General features: G+C 36.4%; 1 protein-coding gene across 1 annotated transcript; it reads left to right on the top strand.

The window, feature by feature from the left end:
• Positions 1–245: 245 nt before the first annotated feature.
• LOC114924849 (protein MAIN-LIKE 1-like) lies at positions 246–1,112 on the top strand. Its single transcript, XM_029290454.1, has 3 exons — positions 246–329; positions 438–705; positions 784–1,112. The coding sequence occupies exons 1-3, from the start codon at positions 246–248 to the stop codon at positions 1,110–1,112; spliced, it is 681 nt and encodes a 226-aa protein (XP_029146287.1).
• The last annotated feature ends 16,234 nt before the right edge of the window (positions 1,113–17,346 follow it).

Below are 17,346 nucleotides of genomic sequence, written 5' to 3'. Positions count from 1 at the left end.
TCAGAGTTATTAGCTTGCGTTGTGAATTAGAAGGTAATTAGTGGAATAATTAATTAGGTTAACTTAGATAAGAAAGAAACGTGAGCAATAAAATTTAGAGTTGAGTTAGTTATAAATTAATTAGTTACATGACGACGTCAATTAAATTGGGTAACCTTAAAATTAATAGGTTTATAAGCTATTTTTCATTTAATTTATTTTTTAATAATTTCGTGTTTGATTTTATTTTACTAGATTGTGTTTTGATGGAGCAACAGTTATTGGGATATGAGGATGAGATGTATAGATTGGATCACGCTGAGCACATTGTTGGGAGGCTTGATCGAGTGGTATAATTTTTTACTTTTTTTTTATTTTATTGTATTTAATAAGCAGTGAACTTGTTATTATATTTCTTTACCGTCCTTTTTTTCTTACCTTTTTTTTTTGTTTGGTAGGCGCCTCGAATCTTGCGCACCAGATGGAATCTGATGACACGGCCGCTGGAGCAGATTAGGCCATATCTGAGACGAGCCGAGTTTGAGTATATGGCCTATATGGTCGAGTTCGAGCACGATTGGTCGCTTGCCTCGACATTGATAGAGAGGTGGAGGCCTGAGTCCCATACCTTTCGTCTACCGTGCGGGGAGATGACTATCACCCTACAGGATGTGGCCTATCAGTTGGGACTCAGGATTGACAGTGATCCTGTGAGTGGATGCATAGGTGGGTGGGAGTAGCACCATCAGGGACGGACCATTGAGGAGTTATATGAGCATATTCTGGATGTTGTTCCCGGCCCAGAGGACAGACAGTCACAGACGAAGTGGACTGTGAAGCTCACTTGGTTCCATAATACGGTTTGTGGAGAGCTAGAGCAGGACGCCACAGAGGAGCGCCTGATGAGGTACACGAGAGGATACATCATGCAGTTGATAGGGGGTATCCTCTTCCCAATTGCATCTGACTCTCGGGTGCATATCAGGTGGCTTCCCCTGCTGGAGGACCTTGATACGTGTGGCCGGTTGTCGTGGGGTTCGGCTGTGCTGGCATGGCTGTACCGCCAGATGTGCCGGGCCACGAAACATGGTCAACGCAACTTGGGAGGATGCGTCAGCTTGATGCTTTCCTAGGCCTACCACCATATTCCGTTAGTACGGCCCGATGGCTTTGATACTCGTCGCTTTCTGGTGGTCGAGAGGTATTATAAACACTTACCAAAATTATTCATATCATTATTAAGTTGTTAATTAATAATAATGGATAAAATAATATTGTTGTTGGTTGTGTAAGTGGGTTCAGTACCGGCCTGACAATGCCACAGGCGAGAGCAGGCTGAGGTATTACAGGCGTACCCTGAACGGGATCGGGATGCTGAATGTAAGTGATTACTGTTTAATTTTAACAAATTTATGTTTAGTTTACTTTTGTACCTTTTGCATATGATTATTTGAATGTCGTCGTGTATCTGGATCCAGGAATTGTCGCTAACTCTTCAACCGTGAAGTTTGTCCTCGATCGATCAAACTGGTAAACATTCATAGTGTTCACGTGCTTCGAGTTGAATTCTATGGCCTTCATCAATGTCTGTGAGAATTCAGCACCGACCTGACGTTGGGCCAGTGTCTCGGAACCCTTCCTTGCAAAAAGTTCACCTAAACGAAAATAACTTGACTTAACAAGACCCGTGATTGCCAAATTGCGGGAACCCTTCATAACAGCATTAATGCACTCAGAGATATTGGTTGTCATATGACCAAATCGATGACCCTCATCAGCATACTGTGCCCACTATGACCGTGGCATTTCTTCAAACCAATTTGTAATAGCTACGTTTTCGCCCCTCAGACGGCCATAATAATGAGCGAACTCACGATGCGACTTCGAGTATGCTGCATTAATAAGAACCTTCTTAAAGTCTTTGTTCTTAAAGTGGGTCATGAAGTTGGCTACAATGTGTCTTGTACAAAACGCTTGGAAGGCATGAGGTGGTTTCCATAAACTCCCTTCGGCATTCAGTGCTCCATCAATGGACTTGTGTCTGTCAGAAATCACTAAAACCCCTGGTTGTGGTGTCACATGCTCCCATAGGTACGAAAGAAAGAACGACCACGCCTCCTTTGTCTCACCCTCTGACAAACCCCAATTTGACGGTTTATCTTGTATTGAATTTAGGGGATTTTATCACCTTTTACCCACATTTATTCAATGAAATAGCATGGTTTTGTATATTCTCCTTTAATTGTGCTTAAGAGTGAAAACATGCTTTTTAGGTCTTAAAATAGCTAAATTTAATTCTCCTTGATTCCATTAGATGCCTTGATATGTTTGCTAAGTGATTTCAGATTTAGAAGGCAAAGATTGGGTCAAGGGAATGAAGAAAGAAGCATGAAAAGGTGGAGAACTCATGAAGAAATGAAAGAACCGGAAAGCTGTCAAGCCGACCTCTTTGCACTTAAACGACCATAACTTGAGCTACAGAGATCCAATTGATGCGGTTCCAGTTGGGTTGGAAAGCTAACATCCGGGGCTTCGAAACGATATAAGATTTGCCATAGTTGCTACACGTATGGTGGCGCGCACGCGCAAAGTACGCGAACGCGCCGTTGCTGCCACCTAGCTCACTTAATGCAACACGTGGCCATCGATTTTAGAAGCCTTGTGGGCCTAATCCAACTCATTTCTGATGCTATTTAAGCCAAGGATTGAAGGGGGATCAATATACTTTAATCATTAGTCATAGTTTAGTTTTAGAAATAGTTAGAGTTAGAGAGAGAAGCTCTCCCTTCTCTCTAGAATTAGGATTAGGAATTAGGGTTAGATTAGGATCTCATAGTTCTAGGTTTAATTCAAGTCTCCTTCTACTTCTACCTTCAATTGATGATTGCCACACTTTGGTCCTTCTCTCTATCCCTATTCTCTTGTTGTAATTTCTCTTATTTTGTTTCTAGGTTTTGTAATTGAGATACTCTTGTTCTCTCTATTTTCTTTCAATAATGCAATTTGAGGTAATTCATGATAATTGTGATTTCTTTGATTGTTGTTGTTAATTCTTTACATTCAATTGTAGTTAGAATTCATTCTTGTTGTGATTGACTATACTTTTCTTTTGTGCCTTCCAAGTGTTTGATTAAATGCTTGGAAGAATGTTAGACTAGAATTTTATGTTCTTGGCTTGAGAAGGTAACTTAGGATTTCTTGAGTCACTAGTGTCCAATTGATTGATAGTTGATAGCCATTAACTCTAGCCTTCATTAATCCAATTAGTGGAAAGCTAGGACTTATGGACTAGGATTGATATAACTCACTTGACTTTCCTTTGTTAATCGATTTAAGGATGACTAAGTGGGATTAATCCTTGCAACTACCATACTTGTGGCTAGTGATAATGATGAAGATCCTTGACAACCAAACCTTGCCAAGACCATTTTGCGAATAAAGTTTTCCTACCATTTACTATTCACATTCCTCATCCAAAACCCCAAAATAAACAAGTCCATAACCAATAACAAGAACACTACCCTGCAAGTCCTTTGAGAGACGACCCGAGGTTTAAATACTTCGGTTTATAGATTTTAGGGGTTTGTACTTGTGACAAACAAATTTTTGTATGAAAGGATTATTGTTGGTTTAGAAGCTATACTTTACAACGAGAATTCATTTGTGAAATTCTATACCATCAAAAATCCATTCATCAAAAGTTCAATTACATGCATTTCACCTATATTATCTATATTCTTGCAAGTTTGAACTCCTTTTAACAATTCAATACAATTGTGGTTTGGACTTGGTCCTTATTACTTAGCTCTTGTACTTACACATGCTCTCTTGGGAATTGATTTGTTTGAACTAAGCATTTCCAATTGCCTTAGATAGTTGCATTTAGATAGGACTCATATAGTTTAGTTGCATTCAATAAATGCCATACCCCTTAGTTCCTTCTTATTTTAGCATGAGGACATGCTAAGGCTTAAGTGTGGGGAGGTTGACAAACCCCAATTTGACGGTTTGTTTTGCCTTGAATTTAGAACATTTTGATAACCTCTTGTCACATTTAGCCTAAGAATTAGCATGGTTTTGTTATCTCTTCCATGATTGTGCTTAAGTGTAAAAACATGCTTTTTAAGCCTTGTCTTGGTGAATTCTAGTTTCTGTTTGATTCCATACGATGCCTTGATGTGTTTGCTAGTAACCTCAGGTTGAAACTAGGCATGGATCAAAGGAAGCAAGGAAGGAAGCATACAAGTGGAGAGAAGCATAAAAAAGTCAAAGAAGCAAAGTCAGTCATGCACGCGCACGCGCACAAGGCGCTTGCGCGCACATTGCAGAATCGACCAGGGACGCGCACGCGTACCATGCGCGCACGCGCCGATGATGGCACATGACCTCATTAATGCAACACGTGCCTGGCGATTTGAGAGGTTTTCTGAACCCATTTTTGGCGCCAAATTGCTAAGGGAAAGGAATAAAAGGATGAAGGATTAAGGAGGAGGCATGAATCATTCATCACTTAGGATCATTGATCACTTTAGGTGTTAGTTACCAATTAGCTTTGTAGTTAGTTTCTAGAGAGAGAAGCTCTCTCTTCTCTCTAGGATTAGGATTAGGTTTAGGTTAATCTCCCTTCTTAGATCTAGGTTTAACTCATGCTTTGATTTACCTTTCATTTACCAATTCTTAATCTTCTCCTCTTCCTCTTTCTAGATGTGTGCTTAAATAATTGTAATTCTTCATTTTGTTTTGGATATATTGTTGTTCCTTGGTTTTCTTTCAATAATGCAATTTGAGGTAATTCATGATAATTGTGATTTCCTTGATTGTTGTTGTTAATTCTTTACATTCAATTGTAGTTAGAATTCATTCTTGTTGTGATTGACTATACTCTTCTTTTGTGCCTTCCAAGTGTTTGATGAAATGCTTGGTTGGATTTTAGTGTAGATTTTGTTCCTCTTGGCCTAGGTAGAGTAATTAGTGACACTTGAGTTATCTAATTCCTTTGTTGATTGGTAATTGGAGAGATTGCTAATTAGTTTGGAGTGCACTAAAGCTAGCCTTTCCTTGGGAGTTGGCTAGGACTTGTGGCTCAAGTCAATTCATCCACTTGACTTTCCTTTAATTAGTAAGGGTTAACTAAGTGGTAGCAATGAACAATTCTCATCACAATTGAGAAGGATAACTAGGATAGGATTTCTAGTTCTCACACCTTACCAAGAGCCTTTTATAGTTGTTAGTTTATTTTCATTGCCATTTACTTTTCATGCTTCTTATCCAAAACCCCAAAATAACTCATAACCAATAACAAGACACTTCATTGTAAGTCCTAGGGAGAACGACCCGAGGTTTGAATACTTCGGTTTATAAATTTTAGGGGTTTGTTTTAGTGACAAACAACTTTTTGTATGAAAGGATTAGTGATTGGTTTAGAAACTATACTTTACAACGAGAATTCATTTGTGAAATTCTAAACCATCAAAAATCCGTTCGTCAAAATGGCGCCGTTGCCGGGGATTTGCAATGGTGTTAGGTTATTGGTTATTGTACATATGTGAATATTGTGAATAGGTTTATCTTTTGTTGTTTCTTAATTTTTGTTAGTTTTATTTTGTTCTCTCATTATGAATTCTCACCACTTTGGCTTTGAGTTTGGTTCTAAGTGTGTTGTAGGAAATGTGGACTTTAATGGCAACATGTACCATGGATGGAACCAACAAAGATGGGAAGAGCCTCAAGGAATTGATCACTCCTATTGGCAACAACCTCCGGATACTTATAGGTATAATTTCCATCCTAATGCATGCCAACTTAGCGGCTATGATGATTCTTTTTGTGACACTCAACAACCACCATCATATGCCTATGAATCTCATCCTCAACATGACTTTGAACCACCTTACTCACAAGCCTCATACCACCAAACACCTCCATATGATCCTAATCCCTATCTACCATACCAACCACCTTATGAGCCATATGAACCATACATGGAACCACCACCATTCCAACACAATTACTCTCAAGAACCACCTCAAATGTATGAAAATCTCCAGCCACAAGATGAATACCACTTTCCACCACAACCTCCCATGGAAGAATACTCATGTCCTTCAATCCAAGAGTCATATGATCCTACCCATGATATCCAAGAAGAACAAGAGTCAAGGGATCGTTTCAAGGAGACATTGGATCAATTTCAAGCAACCATGGAGTGTTTTGTGCAACAAATGAAAATAATGGAAAATATTGAACCACCACAACCTTACCAAGATGAACCACCTTCCAATTATGAAACTTCCCTCCCAAATAATGAACCTTCTTTTCCACCATCACCTCCCGATGAAGCCCCCACGCAAGAATTGAGAGATCTTGAATCTCATATCTTGAGGCCACAAGAGGAGGATGAAAAGAAGTTTAAGGAGCTAGGAGCCAAGATGGCTATCCTAGTGGAAGCCGTTAGCAACATGGCCTCCTCCCAACTAAGCAATCAAGGAACTCACATTGACGAATGTGGAGAAGCAACCAAGGAGCATAGTGAGGGAGTGAGTTTAGAGCTTCAAGGTGAAGAAAAGGTGTTGAAGCAAGAATTGCCACAAGGGGAGGAAGTTACGATAATTGAGCCGGAAGAAGTGGTTGAAGCCTTTGAAGAGGTTGACCAAGAGATGGATTCAATCATTGAAGAATTCTTATGTACAATTGAATCCTCTCCAATTGGGTTTGACATAGAGGGTAAGGAAGAAGATACCTCACCTCTCATGCCTTTGGTGAGCAATGAAGAAGAAATTGAAGTGGAAGCAAGCCACCAAGAGGAAGATGTTGAAGCTGAGGAAAGTTGTAAAGAGGTGGAGATAGTCAAGGAAGAGCACAAGGGAGTGGAACTTGCAAGATCATTGGAACCACCCCTTCCTAAGTCACCATCCTACACAACATTCAAGTGGGTAAAATTCTTATCCCTAAGCTTTACTTTCCCACTTGAATATGGTTTGATTGAAAATGATGGTCAACTTAGAGCTCTTTGTGGAGTTAAGAGTAAGAGAGAGTTGTGTAGTGGTTGGAAACATCATTCCAAGTTCATGATGGTTGCATGCTCAAAGTTGAATGGCAATGGTTGGTGTAAAATCAAATGGCATGGGTCTAGAAGGTTGTTTGGAAGCTTCTTTGAGAATTCTAAGGTCATGACACCCAATTGGAGCTATGATGATCAACTCGAAGATGGGTGCAAAAACAAGATTTGGGATCCGGGAATATATGAGGATCAATTTTGGGAGCTCATATCTTGGGAAGAACCTCACCCAAGCTTGGTGGAAATGGTTGGAAATTCTGACAACCAATTGAAGAGCAAGCATCCTTGGAGATTCAAGGATGAGTACAAACATAAGCCACCATGACAATAAGCTCCTCAAAATGTCCAACTTAAGGACTTAAACTAAAAGTGCTAGGTGGGAGACACCCCACCATGGTAAAATCTTTCCTTCCTCTTTTAGTTTTGTTTAATAAGTGATTTGAGTTGCCATTGTAGGTAGATTTTCATTTCATATTGATTTGTTTGTAAAGATTGGTTGTTAGTATGTTGTATTCATTAGTAGTAGATGAATAAATCCTAAAATCAAATTGCATTTTTGTGAATTGTTTGATATTTGATTGAATAAAGAAGAGTTTTGGACATTATAGGGAGCTCTTGGGCATTTTTTCTGCTTTTTAGGCAAAAAAAAAAAAAAAAAAAAAGAGGGCATCGGCGCGTAAGCACGCTGTGCGCGCGCGCGCGGATTGCACTTCTGCAACTTCCAGTACAAAAACCAGAGAGTTGTGCACGCTTTGTGCCAGCATTGTGCTGGGAGCACAAGCTCATCCACGCGTAAGCGCGCTGTGCGCGCGCGCGCGGATTGTCCCTGCTGCATCCACGCGTAAGCGCACTGTGCGCGCGCGCGCGGATTGTCCCTGCTGCATCCACGCGTAAGTGCGCTGTGCGCGCGCGCGCGGATTTGCACCCTGCTTTTCTCCTCCCTCCTTTCTCCTTCTTTCCTCTTCTCTTCTTCTTTCTTTCTCATTTTTTTTTCTTCTTCCTCTCTTGAAAGATTTTTTTTTTCTTTTCTCTTTTAATGTAAATAAAAAAAAAATTTAATAATAAAATATATATATATATATATATATATATATAAATAATAATAATAAATAAATAAATAAATAAATAAAATACAAAAAAAAAAATTTTTTTTTCTCTTCTTCCATTTTCTTTTGTCTATTACATTTGCATTCTTTTATTCTTTGCATTTTAATTCTATTTGTTCTCGTTTTATTTTCTAAATTTCTCATTTTAATAATGGTGTTGAATCCTCTCACTCAATTGTTGAGAATTTCTTGCATTTGTTTTGGTGCTTCATGACTTGTTACATTAATTGTAATATTTGTCAACACACAAGATTAGTGCTTTAGTCCTTCCTAATTCATTATCCTTTGTTTTTTTTTCTTGTGCCGTTTCATCATTGAGTTAGGATAGAATCAAATGCTTTCATGCGTATCACTAATCTTGTTTGTGTCAATTCTTATTCGATCTTGATGCTCAATATACTCTCCATGCTTTAAATTTACTCTTGCATCAAGTATCAGTTGATATGCCTTTTGCTTATATTGATTTCTCACTCACATGTTGTAGCTACCATGTAGTAGAGAATCATACTCTTATTTGGCATTAGCCCCCGCCTATGTTCTATTTACTTTGATATCTTTGTTGTAGGCTTAATTTTCTTTCTTTTTCTCTCCTTTTAGGCTGGCCACCAAGAAAGGAGGAAACGGAAAAGCTTTTAAATGGGGGCAACGAACAAGTCATCCGCACAACCTTTCGAAGAAGCTCATCAATTGTAGCAACCCATCCACCTTGCTCTCCTTTGCATGCACCGAGGGCGGTGCAATCTTCAAGTGTGGGGAGGTCATTCGACCGATCTCCATGGGTAACAATTTCCTTTTCAACACCAAATTTTTCTATCTTTCTTTGTTAGAGTAGCTATTGCATTGCATGATAGGTTGCATGTTAGTTAGAATTTGTACATATTCTTACCACTTCTTTCATATTAGGACTACTTGGTTATGGTGATGATTTCTTTTCCAAGAAAATTGTTTTTAGGGCACCCTACCAATTTGAAAATTTTTGTTGAACTTGCTTGAAAGAATTTATTTTGGAACATGGTTTTGAGCTAAGAACACAAGCTTGTGAGATTTGAGCCTAATGGTGTGGTTACATCTTATAACCACTTATTTTCCTTCGTGCGTGTAATTGTTCTCTTTCTATGATTGTAATCTTTGATTTGTTTGAATCTATATGTCCCATTATTCCTTGTATTCATGCATTTATATGATTGAGGCCATCATTTCATTAGCTCACTTATCCAAATAGCCTTACCTTTTACTCTCCTTTGTTAGCCGATTTTGAGCCTACGCTTAACCCACTTGTTCTTATTTTAGCACATTACAAGCCTTAAAGCGGAAAACAATGAATGTCCTTTATTTGGATCTTTGATTGGCTTAGGCTAGTGAGTGTGAGTGTCATCCAAGAGTGGGAAAACTTTGGGACATTGGTTGGGATAAAAGGGTGTTTGTGTTTTGTATTTTTATATTGGGGAATTGGTACATACTCATGTATTGATTAAATGTATAGACCTTATGCATTGATGTTCTTGTGTATAGTTTGAAAGAAAAAAGAAAAAATGAAAAGAAAAAGAAATAAAAGTGAAAAAGAAAAAAAAAGAAAAGAAAAGAAAAAATGTATATAGAAAAAGAAAGAAAAAAAAAAGAGAAGAGCAATAAAGGGGACAAAATGCCCCAAAATGAAGCTCAATAAGAATCAATGCATAAGTGTTGTGAAATGAAAAGAAAATGCATGAGTATGTGAAAAAGTGAGAAATGGGTAGTTAGATTAGTACTTAATTGTATAGGTCATTATATAGGTTAGGTGGGAAAGTTTAAGTTAATCAAAGATTCAAATCCTAAGTCCACTAGCCATATATGATCCTACCTTGACCCTAGCCCCATTACAACCTAAAGAAAAGACCTCATGATACATGTATGCATGCATTGAATAAATGTTGATTGTTAGAAGAAAAACAAATCTTGGAAAGCATGATTAGGGGAGAATTGAGGGAATCAACCCCAAACACCGAGCGACTAGAGTGCAAACACTTCCGGTGAGGGTTCGATGCTCAATTCCTTGATTCCCGGCTTTCACGAGCGTTCTTCTTGCAAGTCTATTTGAACTTCAATTTTTATATTCGAATTGGTAGGATTCATGAATCGTTATATGATCTTGACCCTACTTGTGCATGAATGACTTGGAGGATTGATTTATTTTTAACCAAATAGGTACAACCATTTTGCATCTAGTTGCATTCATGTAGATAGGATGCATATAGATAGGTTACATTGAATAAATGTTGATGCCCTTTGCTTTCTCTTGGCTTAAGCATGAGGACATGCTTGGTTTAAGTGTGGGGAGGTTGACAAACCCCAATTTGACAGTTTATCTTGTATTGAATTTAGGGGATTTTATCACCTTTTACCCACATTTATTCAATGAAATAGCATGGTTTTGTATATTCTCCTTTAATTGTGCTTAAGAGTGAAAACATGCTTTTTAGGTCTTAAAATAGCTAAATTTAATTCTCCTTGATTCCATTAGATGCCTTGATATGTTTGCTAAGTGATTTCAGATTTAGAAGGCAAAGATTGGGTCAAGGGAATGAAGAAAGAAGCATGAAAAGGTGGAGAACTCATGAAGAAATGAAAGAACCGGAAATCAGTCAAGCCGACCTCTTTGTACTTAAACGACCATAACTTGAGCTACAAAGGTCCAATTGATGTGGTTCCAGTTGGGTTGGAAAGCTAACATCCGGGGCTTCGAAACGATATAAGATTTGCCATAGTTGCTACACGTATGGTGGCGCGCACACGCAAAGTACGCGCACACGCCGTTGCTGCCACCTAGCTCACTTAATGCAACACGTGGCCATCGATTTTAGAAGCCTTGTGGGCCCAATCCAACTCATTTCTGATGCTATTTAAGCCAAGGATTGAAGGGGGATCAATATACTTTAATCATTAGTCATAGTTTAGTTTTAGAAATAGTTAGAGTTAGAGAGAGAAGCTCTCCCTTCTCTCTAGAATTAGGATTAGGAATTAGGGTTAGATTAGGATCTCATAGTTCTAGGTTTAATTCAAGTCTCCTTCTACTTCTACCTTCAATTGATGATTGCCACACTTTGGTCCTTCTCTCTATCCCTATTCTCTTGTTGTAATTTCTCTTATTTTGTTTCTAGGTTTTGTAATTGAGATACTCTTGTTCTCTCTATTTTCTTTCAATAATGCAATTTGAGGTAATTCATGATAATTGTGATTTCCTTGATTGTTGTTGTTAATTCTTTACATTCAATTGTAGTTAGAATTCATTCTTGTTGTGATTGACTATATTTTTCTTTTGTGCCTTCCAAGTGTTTGATTAAATGCTTGGAAGAATGTTAGACTAGAATTTTATGTTCTTGGCTTGAGAAGGTAACTTAGGATTTCTTGAGTCACTAGTGTCCAATTGATTGATAGTTGATAGCCATTAACTCTAGCCTTCATTAATCCAATTAGTGGAAAGCTAGGACTTATGGACTAGGATTGATATAACTCACTTGACTTTCCTTTGTTAATCGATTTAAGGATGACTAAGTGGGATTAATCCTTGCAACTACCATACTTGTGGCTAGTGATAATGATGAAGATCCTTGACAACCAAACCTTGCCAAGACCATTTTGTGAATAAAGTTTTCCTACCATTTACTATTCACATTCCTCATCCAAAACCCCAAAATAAACAAGTCCATAACCAATAACAAGAACACTACCCTGCAAGTCCTTTGAGAGACGACCCGAGGTTTAAATACTTCGGTTTATAAATTTTAGGGGTTTGTTTTAGTGACAAACAACTTTTTGTATGAAAGGATTAGTGATTGGTTTAGAAACTATACTTTACAACGAGAATTCATTTGTGAAATTCTAAACCATCAAAAATCCGTTCGTCACCCTCAACAACTGCAATTGCAATGGGCAGAATATTTGCATTGCCGTCTTGCGCTATGGCCATCAACTAGTTGCACCAAGGTACCTAAATAGACATACATTAGTGGACTTCTTGTACACGGCTGAATTATTTAATAGCGAATAACTAAACCTGAAATAAATCTTACCTGGCAAGTACATCTGCATAGCAAATAACCAACGAGGAAGCTCATTGTATGAGTCCTCCCAATCGCCATTTATTCTAGCGATGACTCTCTGTTTTGCAAGCCAAACCTTTCTGTAGGACACCTTGTAACCAAAGTGATTCTCCACACATCCATGTAGAACCCTGATGCTAATTGTTGCATCGGCCTTGACCATTGTGAAAATGTGTTGCGCAATCACCTTCGAATCCAACCTACGATGATCTTGCCCCATCGAAGTTTGCATGCAAGTATGAGGACCAGTGTATCTCCTATCCTCCCACCTTTCTTGCTTTCGGCGATATGATATGAGTATGCTCCAATTACAACTGGGTCCGAACTGGATATGTAACACCCTCACTATCAAAATGTCACGCTTCCAGCTGCGCTACTCTGATAGCAAAAAGTATTATGACGACTTCATATACTTAATAATAAAATAGGAGCCTTTGACTCGAAATCGTATCACTGTTCTTTTTGAAAATCGGAAAAAAAGAATACTAAAAATCAATGGTAGCGTTCACAAGGAATGGATAAACTCAAAAAAGAATGAATTCACTTTTTCGAAAGAAATACTAAAGGTATTGCATCAAAACAACTCAACTTAAAATAATATATGCAAGGTTTATAAAATAGAACTTAATTAAGCTATGAGCAAAAATATTTCCTCCAGAGTCTTGAAACACACTCAGGTGCGAAATCACATAAGAATACGTATAAAAATTGTGATAAAGTTGAAAGAAAATCGAGTTGTAGTCAAAGAAGGAAATCTAAGGTAGAAAATGTTTTCACATATCTATAAAAGAATAGGTGAAACATTACAGGTAAACAGATCTAAGTATATAAAGAAATTTTTCTGTTTATCTGTAATGTTTCACCTATTCTTTTGTAGATATGTGAAAACAATTTCTACCTTAGATTTCCTTCTTTGACTACAACTCGATTTACTTTCAAATTTATCACAATTTTTATACGTATTATGTGATTTCGCACCTGAGTATGTTTCAAGACTCTAGAGGAAATATTTTTGCTCATAGCTTAATTAAGTTCTATTTTATAAACCTTGCATATCTTATTTTAAGTTAAGTTGTTTTGATGCAATACCTTTAGTATTTCTTTCTCAAAAGTGAATTCATTCCCTTTTGAGTTTATCCATTCCTTGTGAACGCTACCATTGATTTTTAGTATTCTTTTTTTCTAGTTTTCAAAAAGAACAGTGATACGATTTTGAGTCAAAAACTCCTATTTTATTATTAAGTATATGAAGTCGTCGTAATACTTCTTACTATCAGAGTAGTGCAGCCGGAAGCGTGACATTCTGATAGTGAGAGTGTTACAAGATACATCGTGAATTATACCTCAAATGGTCACTCTCTAATTTTGTACTCCGTAGCCCTCCTGATGCTGTACTGCTTAACTGCCAACATGACTTCTTCCTTGTTCCCAAATTATTGTCCAACCTCAAACTCGTTGCTTGGGTCTTCTTCAGGACCTCTCTGGGTAAACGACCAATCCAAAGTCATTGCATTGAGATTCAACCTCGTGAAATGATCTGGCCGGTCATATGGTCGAGAAATGGCAGGCTGTGTCAGAGAAGTCTGTGTGTCACCGTAGTAGTTCATCTCCTCTTCCTCGTCACCATCATAAGGGATTTCGGGTGGTTCTTCGTCAGCATTATCTCCATCATCGGGGTTGACTTCATACTGCTCCATCATCGGATCTCTGATAGCAGAGCCGTCATGACTTTCAAGACCGTCATCCATTAAGTCAACGTTACGAACTTCAACATTAGACCCCTCCTGACTACTCTCAGGTGGCATATTTAGATCCACCATCGTCCTTCTGATAGTTCGTCTAACAACTCCACTCGTCGGACTATCATCGACAGTATCTGCAGATGATCCTCGGCGACCAAAGTCAACAAGAAACACATATAATTCCAACAGATGAATATTGGTCCATCGGTTGTGCCACGACCTTATAAGCCATACGTCCTCGTCGTCACGCAACCGGTACCTAATTCAAAACAATAGAAATATCGCTCACAACCATGGTCTGATAAATATAATAGTAACAGAGACAAAGACAATACAACTGTAATATACCTTTTATAAAACAAATTGCCATCTATTTTGGTCGGATAACTGTAGTAAATTTTTTCACCCTTTTTAGATTCTTATGCTGTCCGACAGAATAAAATATCACATTCTTCAAAGCTGTTAAACTGTTGACTTTCAGTGTCATATAGGTAATTATCGGTTGACCCAATCTAAAAATAATTGAACTTTCTTCATCATACACTATTTCACCATCGTAATGAATGGATAACAATGGATTTCCTGACATCGTAGCGACAATGTTAATAGTGAGAAAGAAAGTAAATAGAGAAATTGTGGCTCCTTAATCTTCTCTCCAATAGACCTGCTTTTATTTCCGAACTTATCATAGAGTTTGTCGAGGGTAAGGCGAACTCTATATAAATTATAGAGTTTGCTGGTGGGTGCGGCAAACTTGCTGTTATTAAAAAAAAAATCGTATCCTTAAAAATAAAGTTGAGAAATCTTTTCCGGAGAAATAATTAATTATTTAATTTTATTTACGAAAAAAATCCATATATATGGTTATTGGATGGTGTAGAACTTGAGAAAATTGTATGTGGATCATATATACGTAGGAGTGGCAATATGTATTCTATTCGTAGATATCAAATTCGATCCAATCTGATCGGATAGAATTGTCAACTCGATTCGCAAGGGGTAGGATAGGGTGCAAGTAGGATTTTCGTGCGAGTCGAGTAGGGTGCGGATTGAGTCTCAATCCTATCCGACCAACCTGCTTCTTATAGATATAGTATTATATACTTATATAGAAGAGTAAAGTATCGTTTTTGTCTCAAATATTTAGGGTAAGTCTCAAAATTGTTCCTAACGTTTAAATCTTCCTATTTAAGTCGCTTATGTTTCAAAATTGGCTCAATGTTATCCTATCGTTTGGAATCTGTTAACAGAATTAATGGCGGGACAAAATTCAGACGATCATTAATTAATAATTTAATATGTTTTTTTTTTACATAAAAGTCAGTTCTATTTTAAATTATCATGAAATTATATAATAATATTACATCTTTTTTATAACTCATGGATAGAGTCAGATACGTGCGGATTAAAAATGCGTAGAGTTAGGATTAGAATATTCTCAATCCACAGAATATAATTGAATTTATATAAAAATCTCAATTCGCAGATCGAACCTCGTGGCCGTCTTCTTCTACATCGTCTTCGTCTTCGTCGTCATGGACTTGCAGATCGAAGCGCGGTGGTTGGATTCCGCCATTGCTAGTCAGTTTGCTCGATCCCGTCTCTGTCTCGCCGTTCCTCCCTTACCTCCTCGCCGCTTGTTTCGTTCCTCCATCAACATCATTTTGGGTCTTCTGTCGTTAGTAACTCTGCTTCAGTTTTTTTTTCTTTTGTTAATTTCAATGATTTTGATTTTCTATTTTTTAATGAGTCAAATATTTGAGTTAATTTTTTTGTCGGTTTTTTTCAAGTAGCTTTTCATGTCAATTGGACCGACTAAATAAAGACCAGTTCCGTCAACTCATAACAATAAATATTTGAGTTAATTTAATGTCAATACAAAATTATTTAGCAAACTATTATTTTAGGTAACTTTATAGAACTAACTCAATTAATATCAAATTAGTTTATATTTTTTATAGTTAAAATTATCGATACTCAAATATATGAGTTTCGAAATAATAATTTACTTTTCACAAATAATTATCTTTTAAGGGTTCTTTTATTAAATCAGACAACTCTAAATAAGTTATATTATTTTGACAGAAAAATTCCTTTAGCAAATTTTGAAATAATTAATATAAGATAATTAATTAAATAATATCATTAAAATAAAAATAAAGTATATAAAAAATAATTAAAAATTACTATAGAGAACTAACTTTTAATTAACTAATATTAATAATTAAAATAACTATCACCATTATTGCCATTATTATCATATTTCATGACACTGCAATCCAATAAATACTGACAACAACACATCCATAATCGTATCAAGCGAAAAAGTAGTTTTCAATGAGAATAAAAAAACAACAAAAAGTTTCCAATGACAAAAAAATAAAGACGAAAAAGAAGCGATTATGTCGTCAGAAGAAGTAGAAAATAACTATTTCGTGGTGATTCGATTAATCCCAAAACAAACGGCACAAACGACCGAAATAGAATTGAAGTACATTGTTTTTAAAATTGTCGCATCATCGAATTTGTGGGAACAAAGAAAAGAATACATCAAAATATGGTGGAGATCAAAAGAAACTAGAGATGTTTAGTTGGATCAGAAAATAACAACAATAAAAAAAATGAAGAATTACCAGAGATTAGAATATTTTTTAGATTAGTATCAAGATGAACAACGTCAACGAAGAGGAGAGGAGTGGAAACAAAAAATAAAGATGAATATTTAGGGATTAGGGTTTTATAAATAAGAATTGAATCAATTTATGTGTTTTAATTAAATTCGAGATACCAATTTGAGTTGAACTTATTGTGTGTCTATATCAGCGTGCAGTTAAGTACCAACTTAGTACTTAACTATACACCTGAACGTCGTTAAAACGTCTAATAACTTTTGGACTAACAAAAATTATTTATTATTCTAAGAGTGAAAGATTTATTTAATCATTTTAAAAAGTAAAAGACTAATCTAAAATAAATTAAAAATTTTAAGGACTATTTTAAATATTACCTCATTTAGAATACATGAAGGTATGATTGATTTGATTATGATATTGTAAATCTCGCGTGCCATATATTCATTTCTAAAATATAAAGAGTATATTATATCTCATATATTAATTAAAAGTATTGTTCTTATGATGTTCATAAATATGACATAATTCTTATTTTTTAAGTTAATTTTTAAAATTAAATTTGAACTATATAATTTTAATAGAATTAAATTCTTTAAGCCGATTCATCTCAATATTTTTTAAAAAGTATTGAATATATTATGTTAACTTTATTTTCTAAAAGGATATTATAATCTTTGCTTCACAGAGAATGCATTATTAACATTTGTCCTTTAGTCGTCATACCCAAATTATACCTACAGGAATGTTATT

This window comes from Arachis hypogaea, chromosome 12 (genome assembly GCF_003086295.3).
Source record: "Arachis hypogaea cultivar Tifrunner chromosome 12, arahy.Tifrunner.gnm2.J5K5, whole genome shotgun sequence".
Lineage (NCBI taxonomy): Eukaryota > Viridiplantae > Streptophyta > Magnoliopsida > Fabales > Fabaceae > Arachis > Arachis hypogaea.
This window is presented reverse-complemented; position numbering and strand designations above follow the sequence as displayed.

What these genes read in the sequence shown, in the direction of transcription:
- LOC114924849 (XM_029290454.1), top strand. Translation starts at nt 246, where the DNA reads ATGGAGCAACAGTTATTGGGATATGAGGATGAGATGTATAGATTGGAT. An exon ending in TTGGGAGGCTTGATCGAGTG is followed by an intron (nt 330 to 437) that starts GTATAATTTTTT and finishes TTTGTTTGGTAG; the next exon opens with GCGCCTCGAATCTTGCGCAC. An exon ending in TCCTGTGAGTGGATGCATAG is followed by an intron (nt 706 to 783) that starts GTGGGTGGGAGT and finishes TTCCCGGCCCAG; the next exon opens with AGGACAGACAGTCACAGACG.